At 32.4% G+C, this 24,559-nt stretch overlaps 1 protein-coding gene and 1 long non-coding RNA gene across 2 annotated transcripts in view; one reads left to right on the plus strand and one right to left on the minus strand.

The window, feature by feature from the left end:
• Positions 1-240: 240 nt before the first annotated feature.
• The window catches only part of SHOC1 (shortage in chiasmata 1), a 58,845-nt gene continuing 34,526 nt past the window's right edge, over positions 241-24,559 (minus strand). The window contains exons 18-28 of the mRNA XM_064490396.1: positions 20,209-20,281; positions 17,748-17,817; positions 16,155-16,333; positions 14,392-14,509; positions 13,247-13,358; positions 11,847-11,968; positions 9,369-9,462; positions 6,040-6,171; positions 4,255-4,404; positions 2,643-3,606; positions 241-341 (exon numbers count right to left, since the gene is read on the minus strand). Coding sequence (XP_064346466.1) covers positions 241-341; positions 2,643-3,606; positions 4,255-4,404; positions 6,040-6,171; positions 9,369-9,462; positions 11,847-11,968; positions 13,247-13,358; positions 14,392-14,509; positions 16,155-16,333; positions 17,748-17,817; positions 20,209-20,281 — 2,115 coding nt within the window. The remainder of the gene's footprint in view (positions 342-2,642; positions 3,607-4,254; positions 4,405-6,039; positions 6,172-9,368; positions 9,463-11,846; positions 11,969-13,246; positions 13,359-14,391; positions 14,510-16,154; positions 16,334-17,747; positions 17,818-20,208; positions 20,282-24,559) is intronic.
• LOC116152711 (uncharacterized) overlaps positions 17,322-24,559 on the plus strand; it is a 48,771-nt gene continuing 41,533 nt past the window's right edge. The window contains exon 1 of the long non-coding RNA XR_010382772.1: positions 17,322-17,462. This is a non-coding gene — a long non-coding RNA (uncharacterized LOC116152711). The remainder of the gene's footprint in view (positions 17,463-24,559) is intronic.

Here is a 24,559-nt window from a genome sequence, read left to right on the forward strand (position 1 = left end):
GGCTGGGTGAATCTGGGAAAAATCTGGATCTTTTAACAATATTATGCTAATTAGAATATTTTACTTAAAAAGATATAAACTATAGGGCAAAATATATACTATGAAAGTTTAATATAGAATCACCACGAACATCTAAGAACAACTGCATTTTCTTCGATATATGAGTACATCTAAATCATTTTGTTACCGGTTTAGCAAAAGAAACAATGGAATGTGGCATGTAGCACAATATTCTTTCTTTCAAAAAAATCTTAGACGAGTTTGTCCATCAAGTCTACCAGGGACTTTTTCATACACTAGACGACGTTTTTTGAATTGTGGTAGTGGTGAACACGTGAAATCTGTTAAAAGGAGAAAAAGGAAAACCATTTTATTGCTGAGTAATAAGTGTAGCTATTTTTTTTCCCAGTTGTTCAAATGGATCCTGTCTTTTCACCATCTATCTATACAAAGTGTTAAAATTTCCAAACAAGATAAAATAATGACTATTAAAAATTATGTTTTCTAGCATAAATGCACCTGTTCCTAATGGCCCAATACTAATTAGTGTTAGATACATATATTTGTTTGCTCATGTCTTGTAAAAACAATTAAATCTCCTTGCATTTAAGACTCTTGCTTTTAAATTTCCCCTCATTAAGCCTATTCCTTAATGCATATCTGTATTGTTGTGGTGTTTATCCTGAGCTCTGATATATGTAGGTGGTGATCATGTCTAGACTCACCTTTTATGACTGTATTATATGTGACACATTAGTCTGAAATATTCTAGATTTGGATACTTATGGGGCTGATTGATTGAATTAAGGAAAGGGGAGGCTAAAGTATTTTAAATGATTTTAGTAATTATTCCCAGTGATAAAATCTCATAATTGCAAGAGTTGGATGCCATTATAAGCAAATTAAAAAGGCAATGCAGTAGATAATTTTATCACAGAGATCACAAATATACATTAAGGACAAATGGAAAATTTTCTTGAGTTTATATCAGTGGCTTTAAACAAATTTCCTAGGGCTGCATCAATATTAATTCAAAAACTGTTACATCTTAAACAACATATTTGGGGGTAATGATGTGCTATGGAAAACCACAGTAAAAAAGTCAAAATTTGCCATAGTGATAGTGAAGATACTAGCCTCAAAGGTTCTTGTGAACTGTTTGAATGCAATTATTTTATGAAAATAATTGGAAAGTGGACAAAACCCAATATTTCTAAACCAATGCTATTTATATATAATTTTTATATTTATAACTATAACTAAATTAATAAATCGAAATATAGATGGACATTGACTATTCCATCTATATCCCTAAAAGCTTAAATATTAAAATTTATTAAATAATTTCTTGGGTCTCACTGAGAAAATGGGAGGATTATCTCCTAGATTGGGAAGCCTTATGCTAAGAGGTACATAGTAATTCACATGCTTAATTTGCTCCAGAGTGGGAAAAAGATGGAATTTTAACCCAGTTCATTTGTGAAGTTAGAATAACCTTTATGTCAGAATGTGACGGAGTCCAAATAAAGAACAAAATAAGTTAATTTCATTATGAATGTAGGTATGAAAATCAAATAAATATTAGCAACCATAATAAATAGGATATTTAAAAAAAAAACACTCCTCAAAAGCCAATTAGGTTTATCACAGAAATGATAAAAATGATATATTATTAGTAAACCTGTAAATATTGACATTAATGTCAATGGAGAAAACATGTTTGATTTTTTCCAACAGGGGACCAAAAATAGTTTGGATAAAATTCAGCATCTGTTCCTCACAAAAGTTCTTATAAAACTAGGGATAGAATATTTCCCATTAAAATCAGGAGCAAAACAAATTATGACCATTAAGTGGGACCAAATCCAAGTTCTGTGAGTCCTGGGACTTATGTACTTTGGGGGGAAGTCCTTTTTTAATAAAACAAAGAATATAAGATTTTCTGTCCCCTCTCAGGACTCACAAAATGGCCTATGCAAAAGAGGAGTTTTGAAGCTTCCAGCATCTTTCTTTCTCCACCCCCCCACCTCCCAAATCATAGTAAGGCCATCGTTATATGGCCATTAGAACTTAAGATTTTGTTTTAGATCCTCAGGCCAAAATAGTAAGAAATGACACAAAGAAAAAGTATAATTATCAGAAATAAGAAAATAAAATTGTCCTCTTAAAACACTGATATGATTAAATATGTTCAAAACATCAGTTACAAAAGAGAGAACTAATAATAGTATCCATTTAATAGGATTGTCGGAATTAAATAATCCACATAAAGGGAATATAATAAGCTCTTTTACATGTTAGCTCATTAAATAGCCTTGCTTGACAAAGAGGCTAATTTTCTAATTCATTCATTTCTCTAGTCTTTGTTAATTTAGTCTTCTGCTTTACTTAGATGTCGTCTGTTTTTATTTTTAACTTCTCAGGTTGAATGCTTAGTTCATCTAAAGCTACAAGAATTTGACATATTTTCTTTGCACTTATTTTCTTAAGAGTCTATAATTAGAATTTTGATTATACCTTTGATCCCAAAGTTTTTGAAGATTCTTAAGTGTAGTAATTAAACAACTTTTCAGATTTGGAAATGGTTTTATCTTTTAAAGTTACATTAGAGAGTAGTTTTATCAACTATTGGATAGTGTTACCTGTTAATGGTTTCTTGTCTCCTGAGTTGGATGAAGATTCAAAGTGCCTTTTCTGTTCTAAACATTTTCCAGCTCTCTGGTAGGAATAAAGATTGTTGAATTCTTTTTCATTTACATTAGAGTCAGAAGCACAAAATAAATCCAAACTGGGGACAGACGGTAATTCTCTCCAGAAGGTCTTTTTAGTCCCAGCATTTGAACTTTCAGAGATGAAGCCTTCTAACTCATCTGATAGACATTTTTGCTGATTAGTGAATAAGCTGTCTTTCAGAGAGTACCATTTGTCACACGGAGTCTGCTCTGCACCATACTGTAAGTTGAATGACTGATTCTGTTGTTCCCATACATTTTTCTTAAAGTTCCAACAAAAAGGAGATTGAGACCCCGCTAGCGGAAGGGTAGGGGCAGATAGTTCTTTATTTATAGGTCCTTTTGCTTCATGTGTTCCCTTTTTCTGATAATTTATAAAATTAGGGGCAACTCTCTTCTGAGTGTCAGTTGGTGATATTATGGTTTCATAATTCATTTGTGTTATACCCAAAGAAAAGACATCTGATTCTGAATCATTCTGATTCAGAAAGGAATTACCAGACACATTCCTTGATTCTGTATTAGCCAGGAAGGAATTATTCTGCACTATGTTAGGGTTACAACTGGACTCTTCCCAGTAGCTGGTCTGATTGTAGGAAGTCACAGGAGGTAAAATGCATGGCATCTCTTTTAGTTCCATAAGGGAAGAGCCATAATTTGAAGCAGTGTTTGTGTCTTCATGCACTGTCTCTTGTAAGTCTGAACAATGGTCATGTTCATTATGTTCTTGAAAGACAGAATCTGAAGAGCCAGCAGCTGAACTCTGAGGAGCAAAGGTACTAGTCTGATTCCTATTTTCCTGAGGCGATGAAATTTGAGGTGATTTTGTTATGGAAGGACTAATCTTGAATAAGGAAGTGATGCCACAAAAATGCTAAAAAAAAAAGTTTAAAAATTAATTAATATAATACAAATACAATACAAACATCAGTCAAGTAAATACAAATAATGATGCTTGTCTAAATGGAAAGAAGGAAAATATAAATAAGTAATTCATTCAAAGGTATGATTTTACTGATCCATGTAATAAGAACATAACATAATTAGGTGCCATTAGAAGAAAAACTTATGGTAATTTGCATCTATTTTCTAATCACTTATTATAGAATTTTTAGTTACACAAGTTATACATGAATACCATTTCCTTCATAAAAATTAAAGAAACTTACCAAAAAGGCTAACGTTCTCTTTAGCTACTACTACAATGAAGGGCATCAGGATTGTTTGGAAGGGATGTAGAGTGTGTAATTGAATATGTGTGGGCACTATAACACTTCAAAATGATTTAAAGTGTGATAAACAATCTGTACTGAATTATCTATGTAAGATAGCTTTAAAACGTATGTGATTGACAGCTAATGAGAATTCTATATTAACATTAGTGTAAGAAAATGATTTCTTTGCCCTGTGAAGTCTAAAACAAACTTGGATACCTTCCTTTTGAAAACCCTTATGGTAAACATAGATACTCAAATGGAAAGGGAATAAACTCATATAAGGATACGGATCTCAAGTAACTAACCTTTAACACTTTTTCTGGAACTTCAGGTAGGAGTTCCTGAAGTTGACAAAGAGTTGCTGACAATATCCAGTGCAGTGAAGGTCCTTTATTTAACATGAGCTGAGCTACCAATGGATTAACACTTGGAAAATCAAGTAGGTACATTTCTTCCTAGAAAAGAGTGTACAGAATAATCAGCCAGTGGTCTTTTTATTCTATCACTCCAGCAGACTAAAATTTTTGTTGTTGCTCCTACCACTGAATTTGAGATGGCTAGAAAAAAGTATGACCAGGAGAGAAAGAAAATTGTTTGGCAGTAAAGATTTATACACCCAGAATTGGGAAGGATCTTAAAGTTAATTCAGTCTAATCACTCATCCAAAAAGATTCATTACAGTTTGTTCCCTTCAAAGGACAACTGTTTTACCTAATGATAGACTTTCTAATGAGAAACCTTTTAGGGGACTTAGTTGCATACCTCAAGATTTCTTTAGGTCTCCCTTTGTAGGCCGTATACTACCATGATTTGATTGAGATGAACCATGTTTATGAGATCTAACAGATGTTATGATTTCAGGAAAGGCTTATTGTGAAATTGAGAAGAGTACTACAGGAAGAACTTCCGTCAACCAGAACTGACCTTGACAAACATGTTTTTGGGAGATTTCAAAAATGTCTAGAAATGTAGCAGCCGTTTTTACTGCCAAGCTCTTTTTTATTTTTTCTGGGTTATGCTGGCTTTTCGCACACTCTTGGATTTTATCAAATGACAGACATGTGAGTAGCTTGGACAGGAAGGACAGGAAGATATGTAAGTAGTAGGAAGGAAATTGCAATACATTCATACATGTCATAATTAATTATACCCGTACTTGCTGATAGTACTATGTTCTGTTTAGACGTGTAACAGTCCTGTGATTTAATATGTATGAATATTTTATTTTATTTGTTTTATAATTTTATTTTTTGAGTAGCTGAAATAGTCACATGGTTCAAAATTTAAAAGGCACTAGAAGTTATACAGCGAGAAGTCCCATTTCTACTCCATTTCCTCAGAATCTTTCTGGAGATAATCAGTGTTATTATTTCTTGGATCCTTCCAGAGATATTTTGTTCACTTACAAATGAATACATACAAATATTAATTTCCCTTTATTTTACACACTTAGGAGTGTACTGCATGCTCTGTGCTGCAACTTTCATGTTTCACTTAACAATATAAGATACAGGTCATTCCATGTTAGTACATAAAGATCTTTATCACTTTTTTTTCATGGGTTCAGGATTTGAATATATTTTAAAATAAAGGTAACAAAAACACTAGGTTGGTATGAGAACCTCGAAATATTTATGCTTCAACAAAATGAATTTCTAAAAATTAACTGTTTAATCTTATAACTATTTTGTAACTCTACTTTCACTTTCAACTATATAATTGAATTACCAAAAAATCATGAAATGATAGTATTTTACTATTCTTCTGATATATCTACATTCTTAAATGTTTAAATTTAGGAATTAGAAAAATAGTTACGTTTTTAGAATATTAGACACTGAAGCCATTAGCTCACTCTATAAGTTAGGTTTGAAAGTTCATTATGAAAGATCCCATTAAAATAGTTCTATGAAATTTAAAAACACTTATAATTCTGAAAAATTATCTAAATAGATGTTGTGCATCATGGTTATTGTTATACATGTTCATAAAACTGTGACAGAACAAGAATATGCTACCAGAAAGAGAATTCAAGTACATGTATGTATATTTGCTTTGCAAATATCTAAGTTATATATTTGGAAATAAACCTTAGATGGTGAAACTTCAAGCCAGGATTTATCCAACCATTCATGAGGGTCTCTCTTCGAGGTCATTAAATTGTGGTCAGCGATTTGTCGAATTATCAATGCAGTCTCTTCCACTCCTGGGGAAATTACAAGCTAAAATACATGTTATATGTTAGACTATAGGAAATATTAGGAAGCAAAGAGTATCATTCAAAAATTGTTTATAATTAGAAGAAAAAACCCCCAGCAGATTCTAATCTTTGAACACTATTTTATATATAATTTATTAATTTATGTATTGTGAAATCCAGGACATTTTTGTGTGTGTGTGAGGATAAACAATTTTCTTTCCTTCTTTAAATATGATTTCCTTGTAGTTTGCAGTTTTGGGGACTAAATTGTTTTTCTTCACTTCCATTTGGCATTTATTAATAAAGTTTAAAAAATATATTTGGTGCTTTATAGTTCCTCTATATTAGAATAAAAAGCAACTTGGATGTCACTAGTAATATTTAATATTTTGCTTTTTCTACGTTAAACCTAGTAGTTCTCAAATGAAAAGAAGAATTTTTAAAATGTAGTACAAGATTTTTCAAAAACAAAGTTGAAAAACCAGGATATTTACAGATTAATTTGATTCTGTATTCAAAAGTAAAAATATATTTTGATTTGGAGGTTTTTGGAATTGTTCATCTAATCTTGGCTTATCTGATGTTAAGATACCCATGCCAAAAATGTGTGATGTGATGTACGTAGGGATGTGTGTGTGCATGTGTGCAAAACTTAACTCTAAAAAGAATGTCTTAATATCCCCTACTTCCTGTTTGCTGTGTTTTCCTCCATGCCCTTCTCTCTTCTGAAATGCCACCTTTTCCTTCCCCTTTCATTTCTATTTTTATCTTCTTCATCTTTTAGATTCGGTTGAAAGAAAGATGGCTCATGGGTTAGCAATTTAATGTGGATAGAGAATACTGTCCTAAACGATCATATCTTAAAAATATAAATATTCTGTATTCTGTCCTGTAGTGGAAATTTAAGAAACAAAGAGTGTACAAAGTAATTATGATTTTTTTTCTTTCACAAGAATAACAGATACAAAACTCTTAACACATATCTGGGGGTACATGCATGCTAAAGAAGGATTTTCTTTATATTATATTAAATCTATACAGTGCACAGAAACACACTGTTAAATTCCAAATTTATTTTATTAAAAGTTTTGGGAAGTTTTTAGAAGATTTGACACTTTTATTTAAATATAAATTTTATTTAAAGGGCATAATTTTATAATAGTAATGAATATTACCTTAATTTATTAAGGCAAGGATTCTGGAGCTTATGGCTAGACTTTGGGAGATTCAAGAACCCTCCCTAACATTGTTTTTAAAAATTTGCATATGTGTGTATCTATGCATTTTTCTGCTGAGTTCATAAGAAATTTATAGAACTTTTTTTTTTTTTTTTAGATTATAGTAAAATATGGCATGACACTACTGGTAGTATTTTCTTTTAGTTTAAGAAAATATACTTAAATTTCCTAGTACTTCCTTTATGGCCAGGCTATTCAGATGATTGGGGAAAAAAAGATCAAACTGATGAATTTTTTTTGCCTAAAAGGCCAAAAGCCATATTAGTAAATATATTCTAAAATGATATGAGTTTAGGGAACCCCCTTTAATGTAATAATGTCATCAAGTTAGGAGAATGGGAGGCTTGAATATTGGTGACATACTGATAAGAGAGTAAGAGCAAACTGATCCTACTTGCTTCTCAAATTCCATGGGTAAATGGACCTACTTTTAAGATGATTATGTAAACTTAAGACGCTTTTGGAGTAGTTTGACCCAGGTGGGAGCAGACTTCTGTTTGGAATGGACCGTGCCTGGGCAGTACCTCCTATTTCATCCCCAAATGCCTGCCTTGGAACATGTCCTCTATGGGCCCTGTCGCTGTTTCTGAACGCAGTGTCACTCACTACTGTCAGATACCCCATGTATAGAGGAATAAAATGATTTCCTAAAGCACATTTTTGCATGTGATTGCTTACTAGTAGCTGAAAAGAAAAGTCTGATTAAGTGGTGAAACCTCACTCGAATGAATAAATGAGACAAATTTACATTTGCCATTCATTTTGTTTAGATAACTTTTCCAAGAATTTTATTTCTATGTTTAATATGCATCACAGGATCAAAATGATCTGGATTCTATTTCAAATAGATGATTTGTTGATTTTCTTAACAGGTTGTGCCTTCATTTAACTCTATTTTGTAGCTGTTTGTTGAGTATTTTTACTGTGTACAAAACACTGTGCTAGATGCTATAGGTTTTATAAAGAAAAGGGCCTAGTTCTCACTCTCCAGGGTGGAGGATATGTGAATAAATACCTTTTATTATAATAAAGATATAAAATGTTATTGGAAGAATGGGAGAACTCAATGGAAGGCCACTATACTTTGAACTCTGAACTCCTCCAATGGACTCTTTGTTTACTATAGCCCTCCCCAATGTCCTTTTCCCTTCTTTAAAAGAGTTCACCTCTTTGAGCTGTGTTGTGACTCACATAGGCTCACCATGGCTGCAGACCCTGAACTGCAATTCTTTGTTGATTCTGAACGAACCCATTTTTGCTGCAGAAATAACTGGCAGTCTATTTGTTTTAGGTCAACATAAGTTTGGGGAAGGATGAGAAGTTGTGTTTTGGACGTGCAGAGTTTGAGATACCTCTGGAATGTTCATGTGGATATTTCTGGTAGAATCTAGAATATAGGTGCAGGCCTTAAGAAAAATTATGAAAATTTTAAGGATTTTCTCAGAAATGAAAGCTAAATTTGTGGGAATGTCTGAGTTTATCAAGGAAGGAATATAAAGTGTTAACAATAGAGGACTGAGCCCTAAATTTGGGGGGAATATATAAACTTCAGAGTGGGTCATTGAAAAAAGGCAAGAAAGGAGACTGATTAGAGATCACCAAGATATTGCTCTATTAATATGTCATAAGATTTTCATTTTATAGTAGATAAATATGGTATATCTTTCATAAGTGAATATTTTTCATCAAGGGATATTTATTTTTATTTATATCCTGCCATGTTTCAAAAAATCTAAGTAATCATGATAAAATATAATAATTCAAATTCATTAAATTAAGTAAGAATTTAAATTCATTAAAGGCTTTTAGAACAGAAATTTAAGTGGAAATAATATTTGTTAATTTTAAAACTATTCTTTATATGGCTTTTAAATGTTTTTTAGTTTACCCATTTAATGTTTCTCCTCACTGGGCAGTAGAGTTTCAGGATAATTTTGGTTTATGAAAAATACTTAGGAACAAACATTTAGAAAAAGAATACCTTTACATCCAGTTCTTCTGATTTTAGCCCAGATGAAACCAAAGCTGCATATATCAGTGCTAGGTGATGAAGTGCCTTTTCTGTAAGATAGTACCTAAAAAAATTATATTACTATTTTCTACTCATTTGATGTCTGGTTGTACTTATTAAAAATAAGTGTAAATCTCCTCTTATTCTCCCTTGTACTTCAATTGCACCCCTAGGCAGGTACCAATCCAAAAACAAATTTAAAAAATTCCAAATCAATTATTTATCCAGAATACTTCCTAGTTCTTTATAAAGTTTAAAATGCTTTACAGCATTTATTAACCTTCAAAATGAATATTTAGACCTGAATTATTATTTTTATTTTTCAGTTCTAGTAGAAAGGAAAAACTAGATTCAATGATCATTAGAGGTTATCATTAATAGAAGAAAGATTAAAACCCAAGGTGTCTGGAGTCTCACACTCTAACTTACAGTTATCCCCACGTGATAATAATTGTATACTGTACTGCTTGGTACAGCAAGATACAACAATGGAGTCAAACCAGAAAGTCAATAAAGAAAAAAAATCACACAGCAAATGTCAAATAAGAAGGTATCTGTACCTTATCTAATAACTAAACTATACAATATTTTTGAAATTTCCACTATGAGTGATGTGGTGTTATGTAGTATTGTAGAGATTAAAGAAATGAATAAGACAAATTTGCAATTTAGTAGGAAAGATTATTCATTCAATCGAGGAATATTTACCAAGCACCCATCATATGAAAGCAGTGTGGTCAGCACTATAGGGCAAGTGCTCCAAAATGATAATACAAAACAAAATACAATAAATATCAAAGACGAGGAAAAAGCAGAGAGCTAAGGAGTCCAAAGGATTGAAAGGTTACAACTGACTGTCTGTATGCATGGGTGGGTGGTACTGAGGAAAGGTCAAATGAAAAAGTAATATTTGAGGATAGGTCCTGAGAAATAGGCACAATTCCACCAGACGAAATAGTTGGAGGAAGCAGAGAATATCGTAGGAAGAGAGAACTGTATGAGCAAAAGTGGAAGGAGGAAAGTGAGGAGCATGTTTGCAAGCCAAGGAGCAGTTCTTTTGGTTGAAATGGAAAGCAGTGAAAATTAAACCTGAAAACACAGGTTGGGATTATATTTTAAAGACTTGTTAGGGTGAGTAGTCTGTATGTATTCAGTAAATAATGGGAAAGTCAGTGAAGGTGTTTTCTCAGTGTTCATTGGGTTTTAGGAATATTAATTGAGTGTATGACAGATTATGGAGAATAACACTGAGAGCCATCTGGAGGTGGGGAAACCATTGGTATTTGTTGTAATAGTCCACAGAAAATAATAAGAATCTGAACTAAGATATTGGTAATACAAATGGAGGGAGGGGACAGATCAAAGAGAAAGTCCAGTGGTTGAATCTGTAGGATTTGTTTTCTAGCCTTGGTGACTAAACGCAAGGCAATGGTCATATATAGCTAGAGGGCAGAGAAAAGGAGACACGGTTTTGGAGGAAATAGAGAATATAATGAATTCATACTCTGTTAAGTTTGAGAGCCTGTGGAATATCAGGCTGGGAATATTAAAAAGAAAATTAGAGATACCTGTCAGGAATTTCAAAGAGAGACTGCAGCTATAGATATACGAATTATAGGCAAAGATGACGACTGAAGCTATGAGAGTGGATAAGATTTCCTATGGATAGAATAGAAGAAAGAAAAGAATTCAGATCTATTTGGAGACTGGGACAAGGAAGAAGAGGTAAAGACAAAGAAGGAGTAGTTAGGGAGGTAGAAGATTCAAAACACTGAAGTGCTGTGGAAATGAAGAGTTTCAAGACAGAAAGCACTGAGAACAGTCTTAAATACTTCAGAGCAGTGAAAGATAACATTATTTTTGGAGATGATCACAAGAAAGTCACAAATAAGTGGCCTTTGAAAGAAAGAGATCAGTACAGATGTAGGGAGAGAAGTCAGATTGTAAAGAATAAAAGGAGAACGTAGAAGCAATAGGTTCATAAAATTTAGAGATGAGGGAAAGGAGAGACATAATGATAACTTGAGCCAGTGTCTTGGCATGGATGTTTTGGTTAATTTTTCAGTTAAGCACATCAATGAAATAAGGTAGAGTAAGATGCTATTTAGTTGGTATATTTAAAAAGATTTTAGAGAGGAGTGCTGTAAGAGTATCTTTTAACAGACGAGTCCAGAATTTAAAATTAATGAAAACTCAAACACTTAAAGCAGCAATTCTTACTGAGGTAGAGGAGAAGCAAATGATTTGAACTACATTTCTGGGGAAAATATACCATCTCTGAAAGTCTGATTTGTTTTCCTATGGGCATGCCTCTACATTGAGAATCTCTTACTTAAAGCAAACTAGATGAGCAAGAGGAAAATTTGCACAGCTAGTTTTATTCAAAGAAAAAGACTGAATAACTTAACAAATATAAATGTGACTTTGGATGAAGGAATGTTTACTTACTCTGAGTTCAATGGTTTTTTGGCATAAAAGATCATCCAACAATAGCTGTACTGGAATGATAATGCCATCAGTCTCATAACGATATTGTCTGATGCCTTCTCACAATTTAATTCTTCTAGGTCCTGTCAGAAAAGAAAATAAAAAGATTCACTAAATTGACCAGTTGTTATGAAATGATTATTACCACATTTCCAGAATCTATGATATATAAGTTATAACTTGAGAAGAAGCATGGGAATGGATTCCCATTTTATGGAAAAATTAAAATCACACTGGAAGTAGTAGGTGAAAGGTTACAATAGATATAAAGCAGTAAATAATAGCTTCAGCAAGGAGGGTTCATGAACCGTCCAAAGTCCTAGATACGAAGAAAGCAGCCTACAGAGCGCCTCCTTGGGCAAAGTCCTTTGCAGACAGGGATCTGGCTACTCATAAGGGCAAAACCCCATGGGATAATCTGCACTGAATGATTATTTAAGGAAGATGAAAAAGTAGCAGTTAATGGACTTCTAGGAATCTCTCTAATGATCTAGAAACCCCTTTTTCCTTTAACAAAATTTATTTTTGATAGAGTGAATAATTCAAGAATTGTTTTAGTCTGACCGTAACTTATGTAACTATGGATTAAAACTGTTTTTCCAAACAACATTTCCCCCTAAAGAACTTTAGAAAAACCTTAAATATGCAAGACACAATATCCGTTAAGAACCTTCCTAACAGAGCTTTTTATTTCTGTCATACAATTCTTATAATGTTTCCATTTGCTCATCAAATCAGACTTGTACCTTACCATAATATGTGCCATTAATTTATACTCAATACCATCAACCCTGGCTTCCGCTCCTCAATTTTACCCTATTAAATCAACTGCTTTGTAATCTGTATTCCAGTCAGGCAAACATATCAGAGAGATTCAGTTAAGAATTTATACATCTTAAATTCTAAACTATATGGATTTTTAAGAGATTTTTCTGTCTCTTTTTAAAAACCGACTCACTTACAGGCAATCCCTGCTTATCTTAGAGGAAATCTCATATTAACAACTATGGTTGATATGTCACCCCCTTTTAAGAAACGGAGTGGCTAAAATTTGAGTTTTAAAGTTTTCAACTACAAGTATTTTATAAACATCGTTAAAAATAGGTCAATACATAATATTAAAGATTCTATATTTCCTTTAACTCCTTAAAGTATGTTAAAAATTATAAGGCATCAAAGAAGCTTGGTAATAGTCATTTTCTACAGTGATGATTTTAGCACTTACGGCCCGTTTGCAAAGTTTTGGAAGAAATCATGAATAGATGATAGTTAAGCTCTCCGTAGTAAAGCTAATAATAAATTACATGACTACATACATATTTTTACATATTTGATTTCAATTTTTTACTATGTAGTTTTACCTGCAAAATTATGGTTGTGTGCTCATCAACTGTCACTACCACGTAATGCTCTGTACCTCCAAAGAGTTTCAATGACTCACTGCAGGATCTCTCCACTAGTGTAATATTATAGCTGTAAAATACAATGTTTGGGGGTGAGACAAATGGCTAAGAAAAATTCTCTAAGAAAAGTTGTATTGTCCTCCTGTATATTAAGTTATTTGAACTACTGTGCAAATTTTGTACATCAATTTATTCTACTTTATAGATTTGAGAAATAAAATTATGAATTATTCAGTATGATAAATTGAGATATGCATTGCCTTAGGTATTTTGGTAAATATTAGTGTACATAATACTATTACAAATGTCTCTACCAATTTGTTCTAGCTCCTTAAGTAATAATTCATGAACTTAAAACATTGTGTTATGAGACTAAAACATTCTACATTTATCAGAACTTTATTTTCTTTCTCCTTAAAAGTGGCCTAGATTTTAACTATCTTTTATAAGCTCATAGTTTTCTGTGAATGCCCCACAGCCTTAAGATATAAAAACAGAACCAGGGAAAACAGATCTGCATTTTAACCAAAATCACAGCATAATTATCCTTCCTTGATATATAGCCCAAGGTCTAACCTTCTCGTGACAACTTATGTGCTATGATAAAGTGTTTTATATCATTTAAAAATGCTCACTGTTGATATAACCTTAGAACTAAAGGTCTAAAACCTTAATAATTCATTTAGAACTTCATAATCTTGTTTCCTAGGCAGTATTTAAAGTCCTCGAAATAAGAATACTCATTCTCAGCAATAACAACAACACAAAGATATGACCATATAATTCACACAAAAAACCCCCACATAAAATGTTCATATTTGCTGGTAACAAAAGAAATGCAATTAAAATATAAATTGAAACAATAATGAAATATTTTTTCTCCACAAAATTGATATAAACCCCAAAAAGACAATATTCAATAACTATGATGGTTTACTATAAGGAAAGAAGTATAAATTGACATAAATCCTGTTGAAAAATATTCATATGTGGTATTATTCCAGGCGTCAGTCAGAAAGAAATGGTGCCACATTTACAGCATAATACTTAGCCAATTGAGATATATATATACCTTTGCTAAGGTTATGAAATCAGTAACTTACTTGGATTCCAGCAACTGAAGTATTTCTGGAGTATTAAGAAGTCCTTCAGATGCAAAAAATACATATGGAATTTGAATTTCCAAAAGAAAACCACCAAAACTATCCGGCAAGGTGCTTTCTAAATAAGAAAAGAATTATAAATATTTCTTTTTCTCATCCTTCAGTTCTTTCCCTTTTTTACTGAACGTGAGAATAACAATGTATGTTCAAGGAGTAACATAAAAAAACATTCATGGTAAGAAAATGAATTCAGAATAAAGTCTGAAGAATAAAATAAAAACCGTATTTATCCAACTACCTAGAAATAAAATATTTAACAGAATGTAGTAACACTACTATACACTAAAAGCAGAGTTTAGTGCATACTTCCAGACTTTTTCTATATATTTTCTTGTCTATACTCACACATGTACATGCACTTGAAAAAATAAGGAAAAGGAAATAACCAGATCCTACTCTACCTGAATATTAGTATCTGCTTTATTCACTTAGTATATATTGGACAGTTATTGTGTAAATATATATACTGATTTACATCAAAATTTTAAATTATGCACAGTAATCCATAGGGAATGATACAGATCAATAGGAAAAGAACACATACTTCAATAGGTAAGTGGACAAAGGACAGAAACAGGCAATTTATGAAAGAATGGCTATACAAATTCAATTCACATATGAAATGATATGGACAATCAAAGACATGCAAATTAACGCAACTATAAAATATTTTCTGCCTCTAATTCTCTCAGATATTCAGAAGATTAATAGCACCTACTCATAGTAAAAAATTAAGGGGAAGGATACTCTCACACTTTCTGCATAAATATAAATTGGGATAGCATTTCTGGAAAGATATTTGGCAATATATGAATGTGTGCATACCTTTGACCCAGCAATTCATTTTACTTTGGAATTTTTACTTCTTAGAACAAGTACATAAAGATACATAAGATACATAAAGTTCTATAAATCTTGTGGTATCATAGTGGAAAACTGAAGCGTTGTAAATGCCTCAATTCAGAAATTGGTTGAATAAGTTCAAAGAGTAATGCTTAACTTCTATCCTTTCTTGGGCCATGTTTTAATTATTTAGTCAATTTAACATTTAATTCTATATATCAAAGATTCCAAAGTAATAATTATGGTGACTATTTTTAGAACTGAGTTGGAATGTCTCAGAATTCAAATTTCCCACTCATACTTGAGGTGGATAGAAAGTAACTTAAGGGCAAGTTTTGAAAGAGAGTTGCACTGGGACTAAAAATGTACAAGCTTTTAAATTGAATAGATTTGAGAATTCACAACCTTATTCATATGAAGCCTTACTGAGAAATACAAAGAAACCAAAGGCTACATGCAAAGTGGTTTTAGACTCTTTTTTAAGCACTTGTGCATAATTTTGTTGCATATTAAAAGTTTTCTGTATCAGTCAACATACTTTTCCCTAAAATTCAATTAAAAATTCTCTTGCATAAAAGTATCAGATTAAGATTAGACATAATAAAATTGTGCTATTGTAAGTAAAATTCAGAAGTAAAAGGGATGAAGACAAATTAAATCAGTAAAGCCTACTTTACAAATGAGGACTGTGAGGTAAGAGACAGTTAAAGTCCTTGATTAAGGGCACAGAGATGGTGGTAAACTTAGAGCTTGAATTCAAGTCTTCTATTTTATGGCTTGTTCTTTCCCTAGATCAGAAACAGGAAACAAAATTTCCATGCTCGTAGGAAAAAAAAAACAATTTTAGTTTATATCCTTACTCTTTAAAACTGTGTCTGGAAGAATCACTTTAAAGGCCATGTAAGGAATATTCAGTTTTTCACAGTGTCCAGTCCAACAGGAGTGTTCTACAAAATTATATTCCACCACAAATGAGAAATAACTCCAGGGGAAATCCGCTCCAATATATTGATTGTGCACAACTACACAGAAACTTGTACTAAAGACAAAAGAAAGCCAAGAAAATAGAATTAGACTTGTGTTACTATACACTTGGAATGCTAAAAGATGACTATTTTGGCTATTTTATTCTTCTCTAATCTGTGCCTGCTTATCTTGGAAAGATACTGGCATATTTTCTGTCTACTTGTTCTCCAGATGTGCTAATTAATCTTCTTTACATTTCTCTCTGATGGTCATACTTTTTTTTTTTAAAACCAGGATATAAAAAAACTGTGGACTATTTCACATCTTCAAATGCAAGGGTCTGTTTCTGTTTTGTACATGAGTTCATTAGTGTCCTCTTTTTTTCTTTTTTTCAGATTCCACATACTAGTGATAGCATATGGTATTTTTCTTTCTCTTTCTGGCTTACTGGGGGAAAGGGTGTGGGAAGGGATAAATTCGGGAGTTTGAGATTTGCAAATGTTAGCCACTGTATATAAAAATAGATTTTAAAAAACAAATTTCTCCTGTATAGCACAGGGAACTATATTCAATATCTTGTAATAACATTTAATGAAAAAGAATATGAAAACAAATATATGTATATATATGCATGTCTGGGACATTGTGTTGTACACCAGAAATTGACACATTGTAACTGACTGTACTTCAGTAAAAAAAAATGCAAGAGGCCCTATTTTTATAACCTGAGTCTTATCAGTGATGCATAAATCACTATGAGGAATCAATCTCATTTTCTCACAAATGTGAGATTTTCATATTCGAAACTCTATACAGTAGAATATTATCTGACAACTCTAGAATGGGTTTTTTTCCTTCAGTGGGCTCATAATTGATTTGACAACAACAAAAAGATGGATATTTAAATATCATATTTATCTTTCCTACCTTCAAATTTCATATAACATAGTATTTACTATAATTAAAATTCTCTACTTCTGCTTTCTATCTGGAAATAAACAATGTCTACATAAAATAAGGTAAAATAAAAACATTTTTAGACCAGTCAACATTAAATTTATTATTAGCAGGCTCTCAGTGAAAGAATTTCTAAAGGATGCACTACAGAAGAAGGAGAACTCAAAAAGAAGGAAGAGAATATAAGAAATAATGCTGAAAAAAAAAAAAAAAGAATGCTGAGCAGAAAACTTGGTAAAAACAAGGTAAGTCTAAAAAGGTACTTCTTGTACTGACACTAACAATAATAATGATAATTTTAAAACAAGATTGAACTAAAATTCTGGACAATAACAATACATAATATACAAGGCAATGAACTTAGTTAAAATGTTCTACGTAAAGCGTTTTCTCAGAAAGAGGGTAGAGACATTGATTAATTTCAGATTTTATTAAATCTTTCTGAAGAGTTAAGTTCTAGGAGAAATTGTGCTTTTCCTGTGGAACTAGTATGTCTACTCCCCAGAAATGAACAAATAAATACATTTTACCCATTTAAAACACCTTCTGATTCCAGAAAATCTTTTCTTTTGTTTGAATGTAAGACAGTGAGTGTCAAACCTGTTGAAAAAAAAGTAATACAAAAAAGTTTTTTCAGTATTTTGTTCATTTATATTTTTAACTGTGTCGTATGTTTCACTGCCACAAAAATGAATTAAAGATCTGTGAACAAGGAAACTGCTTAAAATACAATTTGTTAGATTATTTTTCTAAGTCTAGAGTATCAGAAAGTTTGAACCATGGGCACTATTTCTGGTGTGTGTGGATGTTGTGTGTTTATAAGCATGGAAATTCTTAATTTCTTATGTAGAATAATAAAATAGATCAAAAACTTAATTTTAAAGTCACTAAATTAAACACTTTCCAATTCTGTGCAATTCATTTTATTTTGCTAAAAATCATGATAGATTTTCACCTTTTTCTGTAGCCAAAAATTTAAGTACCTAACTAACCAGTAAGAGACTACATTTCAGTGTGGTAGGAATGTTTTTATTTTTCCTTTCCACTAGCTGTATAAGAAAAAGATTTATTGGACACCACCTGTTTCGTAGATTTATTCCTGCCTTAATTATGATTTAAATTACTTACATTACTAATTTTTTAACAAGATATAATAAATTTCAAAAAATTCTGTACCCACACATGCAGTTTATTTTTGGTAGATATAATTGATTTAAGAATAGCTAATTCTAGTTAAAATAACTTCTATACTCTATCAGTGTACTTCTGTCAACTGTAAAGTTCTCAAAGGTGTAATGTAATAATGACAGAGTATACTTAGTAATTTCATGTATACTTGATTTGAATGACAACAGTTTTGGAAGCAATTAGAAGGGAGTGAATACTATTTCTCTTTTATAATTTATAAGGTCATATTATTTAAAACCTAATTTCCTTAAGTGATTTGCACTAGCTATGATCCCAAAGCAGATTACTTGCTGAGCACATTACTAGGATCTTGTAAACACATGGAAAGATGGGACCACATTGTTATTTTCTACCACTAGACAAAAAAAAAAAAAAAAAAAAAAAAAGGCCTAGCTCCTAGATAACAGAGGATAGTTGCTGATTACAAAGAGAGTGAAAACATTTTTCAGTTTACAGAGTCAAAAATTGTGTCAGTAGACCCTGTTGAAATAAAATAGTAAGAGTAGTAATGATATAATCCTGAATGCCGAAAGACATGGGATATTCAGCATAAAGCCTAGATAAATTCGGAGAACATGATTTTTGTAGTGGTACAAATCTATTTTATTTTCTCCAATAGTGCTCAGCAACTCAGGTGTAGGAAGAGAGAGGTTAAATGTCTTAATTGATTCAGAGTCGAGGTTTAAATAGAGGGTACAACAGAAGGACATGACAGATTAAAGTGATGGTCACATCATCAAGTCTGGAGGGAAAAATGAAATTAAAAAAGGAGTAGACAATTTATAGATCTCCAGAATGCTAAAGATCATGAATGAGCTAGAGGTAGCTATAGACAGAACAATATATCAGAGTTTAAAGTTCAGAGGTAGGACAGTTCTGCATTATCACACAGTCGATGGCAAAGCCAGGGTATGAATATCATATTTGTCGTGAAGGCCAATGAAACTATAAGGTCAGGGTGTTGAATGACTCATTCACCTTAAAGACACCTAGGATAATGGCAGGACTAGGAGTAAAGAGAGTACCATGAGCCAGGGGCAAAACTGTCCATGGGTGATGAGAAACGTTCAGGTGGTTACCAGAGGATAGCACTGTGGAATAGTAGAGAATGACATGATAGTATCATATCCTCAAAGGATGGAGGAATAAAGTTTTGAAAACAATCATGGAGAGAAAGAAATGGCCTTCTCATCCCTATGAGGTATATATACATAGAGAAAGAAAAGTATAAGCTCTATATGAAAGGGATACAGCTGAAGCATCACCATCTAGAAAAAGTTGGGTTTCACTTAAGGAGGTGAAGAAGGAGAAGAGTTTATATATAAGCCACAGGTTCCACTGCACAAAGTAGAAAGTTTTGGAAGGGGAACAGAGTTGAAGAATGACCCTGGAACAAGAGAGACCTAGGTTCAGGTCCTCGTTCCCTCACTTATTATCTGTGATTTTGGCATGATACGTAACTTTTACGAAGTTTAGTTTCTTCATTTGTAAAAATCTAGTTAATAAAACCTATTCATAGAGTTGTTTAAGTAGTTAGTATTATTAGTGACAAGTAGACAACAAAAGGTGTCAATTGATAATAATAACAATAATGTACTTATAAGTACATTGTATTTTATTAATATTGCAGACAAATAGTCCAGATTGATTTAAAAACTGATTAGATCCCACTGAGTTATATACTTTTAAAGCATGATTTTATGGTATGTTAATCACATCCTAATTAAAAACTTGGTTAGATCAACACATTTTTATATGTTTAAGCATTTGTTATCAAATTAAGCACAATTTAGAGCTCCTTACCTTCTATTTTGTTAAGGATTTTTACAAGTGAATGTTTTTCACCATCTGAGTCCATTCTTATTATAATCAGCACCTGATCAAAAATAAGAATTTCATATATATGTATATCTGAATGTTTATTCTTTTTCATAGTCTTTTGCTACAATGACACAACAACAAACTTCATTGGTTACATGAACTAATGACAATAAGATGACAAAGTAAATATTGTGTTGTAAAAGATGTCAGTGCTTAAACATAAAGGAATAAATTCTGATAAGGTCAAAAATCAATGAGGTAAATATTTTGGGGTAGAGCATTCTTAGCATTCCTCAAGTATTCCCATATAGGTGACTCTATACATAAGCTGTCTCTGCCTGTGTTGTTAGTGTTAAATTTGGCCCAGACAGGTTTGAATTTGTTAGGGAAAACCAGTGATTTGTTGCTATTCTCACTTACCATTACATTTGGTGGGGGGCTGTTGGGGTGGGGACAACAAATCAACCATTGGTTGTTTCTGTATCTTGCTTGTTGTAAATAATGCTGCAGTGAATATAGGGGTGCATATATCTTTTCAAATTAGTGTTTTTGTATTCTTTGGTTAAATACCCAGCAGTGGGATAGCTGGATCATATGGTAGTTCTGTTCTTAATGTTTTTGAAAAATCTCTATACTGTTTTCCAAATACACACCAATTTCATTGCCACCAACAGTGTATGATTCCCTTTTCTCCACATCCTCACCATATTTATCATTTCTTGCCTTTTTGAAAATAGCCATTCTAAAAGGTGAGATGTGATATCTCATTGTGGTTTTGATTTGCATTTCCCTAACAATTAGTGGTGCTGAACATCTTTTCATGTGCTTGTTAGCCATCTCATCTGTATGTCTTCTTTGCAAAAATGTCTATTCAGCTTCTCTGTCCATTTTTTAATAGGGTTTATGTTTTTTTGTTGTTGTTGTTGTTGAGTTGTATGAGTTCTTTATATATTTTGGATATTAACCCCTTACTGGATATATGATTTGCAAATATCTTCCCCCATCTAGTCGGTTGTCTTTTCATTTTGATGATAGTTTTCTTTGCTGTGCAGAAGCTTTTTAGTTTGATGTAGTTCTATTTGTTTATTTTTGCTTTTGTTTCCCTTGCTTGAGGCGACATATCCAGAAAAATATTGCTAAGATTGATGTCAAAGAGTGTACTGTCTATTTTCTTATAGTAGTTTTATAGTCTTAGGGCTTATATTTAACTCTTTAATTAATTTTGAGTTGATTTTTGTGTATGGTGTGAGATAGTGGTCCACTTTATTTATTTATTTATTTATTTATTTATTTATTTATTTATTTATTTATTTATTTATTTATTTGCATGTGGCTGTCCAGTTTTCCCAACACCATTTATTGAAGACACTATTCTTTCTCCAATGTATATTCTTTGCTCCTTTGTTATAAATTAATTGTCCACATATATGTGGGTTTATTTCTGGGCTCTCAATTCTGTTCCATTGATCTTTGTATCTGTTTTTCTGCCAGTACCATCCTGTTTTGATTACTGTAGCTTTGTAATATAGTTTGAAATCAGGGCATGTGGTACTTCCAGGTTTGTTTTTTTTTCTCAGGATTGCTTTGACTGTCTAGGGTTTTTTTTATCGTTCCATACAAATTTGAGAATTTTTAAATTCTATTTCTGTTAAAAATATTGTTGGAATTTTGATAGGGATTGCACTGAATGAATACATTATTTTAGGTAACATGGACATTTTAACAGTATTAATTCTTCCAATCCATGAGTGTGGACTATCTTTCCATTTATTTGTGTCTTCTTCAATTTCTTTCAACAATGTCTTATAGTTTTCAGTGTACAGGTCTTTCACTTCCTTGGTTAAATTTATTTCTAGGTATTTTGTCTTTTTCTTGTGATTGCAAATGGGTTTGTTTTCTTAATTTCTCTTTCTGTTAGCTCCTTGTTAGCATATAGAAACGTAACAGATTTTTGGATGTTAATTTTGTACCCCACAACTTTACTGTATTTATTATTTTTGATTGATTTTTGGTGGAGCTTTTAGGGTTTTCTATATGTAAAGTCATATAGAAATCTGAAAATAGCTACAGTTTTACTTCTTCCTTTACAACTTGGATGCATTTTATTTCTTTTTCTTGCCTAATTGCTCTGGCTAGAACTTCCAATACTATGTTGAATAAGAGTGGCAAGAGCGGGCATCCTTGTCTTTCCTGATTTTAGAGAAACAGATTTCAGCTTTTCACTACTGAATATGATGTAAGCTGTGAGTTGGTCATATATGGCCTTTATCATGTTGAAGTACATTCCTTCTATACCCATTTTATTGAGAGTTTTTTAAAATCATAAATGTGTGTTGAATCTTGTCAAATGCTTTTTCTGCATCTATTGAGATGATTTTATTTATATATGTATATATATATATACACACATATATATATATATATAAAAATATATATATTTTTTTATCTTTCATTTTGCTTACTTGGTGTATCACATTGATTGACTTGGGAATGTTGAACCATCCTTGCATCTCTGGAATAAATCCCACTTGATAATGTTGTATGATCCTTTTAATGTATTGTTATATTTGGTTTGCTAACATTTTGTTGAGAATTTTTGCATCTATGTTCATCAGAGATATTGACCTGTAATATATATCTTTTTGTATCATCTTTGTCTGGTTTTGGTATCAGGGTACTGTTGGCTTTGTAAAAGGATTAGGAAGTTTTCCCTCCTCTTAAATCTTTTGGAAGAGTTTGAGAAGGATAGGTATTAATTCTTCTTTGAATGTTCGGTAGAATTCATCTGTGAAGCCATCTGGTACTGGATTTTGTCTTTTGGGAGGCTTTTGATTAGTGTTTCAATCTCTTTACTAGAGATTGGTCTATTCAGATTTCCTGTTTCTTCATGTTTCAGCATTGGATGAATGTATGACTCTAAGAATTTTTTCATTTCTTCAATTTGTTGGTGAATAGCTGTTCATAATATTCTCTTATAATCTTTGTATTTTTGTGATAGCCATTGTTATTTTTCCTCTCTTTTCTGATTTTATTTATCAGAGCCTTCTTTTTTTGCTTAGTTAAGTCGAACTAAAGGTTTGTCATTTTTGTTTATCTTTTCAAAGAACCAGTTCTTACTTTCATTGATCTTTTCTATCTTTTTGTCTCTATTTCATTTATTTCTGCTCTGATCATTATTATTTCCTTCCTTCTACTGACCTTGGGCTTAATTTCTTCTTCTTTTTTCCGTTTCTTTAGGTGTAAGGTTAGATTGTTTATTCTAGAGATTCTTCTTGTTTCTTGAGATAGGCCTGTATTGTATAAAATTCCCTCTTAGTACTACTTTTGCTGCATCCCATAGATTTTGGTATACCATATTTTCATTTATCTTCAGGCATTTTTAATTTCTCCTTTGATATCTTCATTGACTCAGTAGTTGTTCAGTAGCATGTTGTTCAGTCTTCACATATTTGTGATGTGTTTTTCAGCTTTTTTTCTTGTAGTTGATTTTGTCTCATAGCACTGTGATCCAAAAAGATGCTTGATATGATTTGGATCTTCTTAAATTTACTGAGACTTGTTCTGTGCCCCAGCATATGGTTTATCCCTGAGAAAGTTCCTTGTGCGCTTGAAAAGAATGTGTTTTTTTTGCTGCATTTGGGTGGAATGTTCTGTGCCAATCTATCAAATACATCTGGTCTAATATTTCACTTAAGGCCACTGTTTCCAGGTTGACTTTTTGCAAAATTCCATGACTTTAAGTCTGGTTGATGGTAAGTTGTCATTTTGTTTTTGTGATACAGGGTTACTGTGCTCCTTCATGGTACTAAATAGGTTGTTCCTCAGCTGGCATATTTGAAGTAGTGAACACCTTTTTTCTTTAGGTAAAGACTTTAAAAAAACTTGATTCTAATGATTCAACAGGTTAGAGACTAGAGGCCTTTCTTTTGCATTCCAGTAGGTGGCACTATTGCACAAGTTTTTGGTTTCTTTTACCTGAGCTGCCTCCGGTTATATTTAAGAATTGGCACTTTTCTGCCCTCCACTGTCAGAGCTGTCACTCAGTGCCCTTTTTATTGCTACTTGTGCCTTTGGGGTCATTAGTCCCTTGCTGCTGCTGGTGACACTGGTGTCGTCGAGTGGGGTGCCGGGACGGTGGTCTCGTCTGGGATCCCCTGAGTCACAGGCTCTGCCACTGCGGAGAGTGTGGGGCAGAAAGGCGGGAAGGGTCACGTGGGTTTCCGCCTTGTCCTGTGCTGTCCGGTTGCTGGGCTCCAACGCTGTGGGTGGAGGGCGGGGGCCCAGACTTGCAGGTGCTTCTGCAGCTGGAGGGACAGGGTCACAGGCCTCGCTG

The sequence above is a fragment of the Camelus dromedarius genome, chromosome 10 (genome assembly GCF_036321535.1).
Source record: "Camelus dromedarius isolate mCamDro1 chromosome 10, mCamDro1.pat, whole genome shotgun sequence".
Lineage (NCBI taxonomy): Eukaryota > Metazoa > Chordata > Mammalia > Artiodactyla > Camelidae > Camelus > Camelus dromedarius.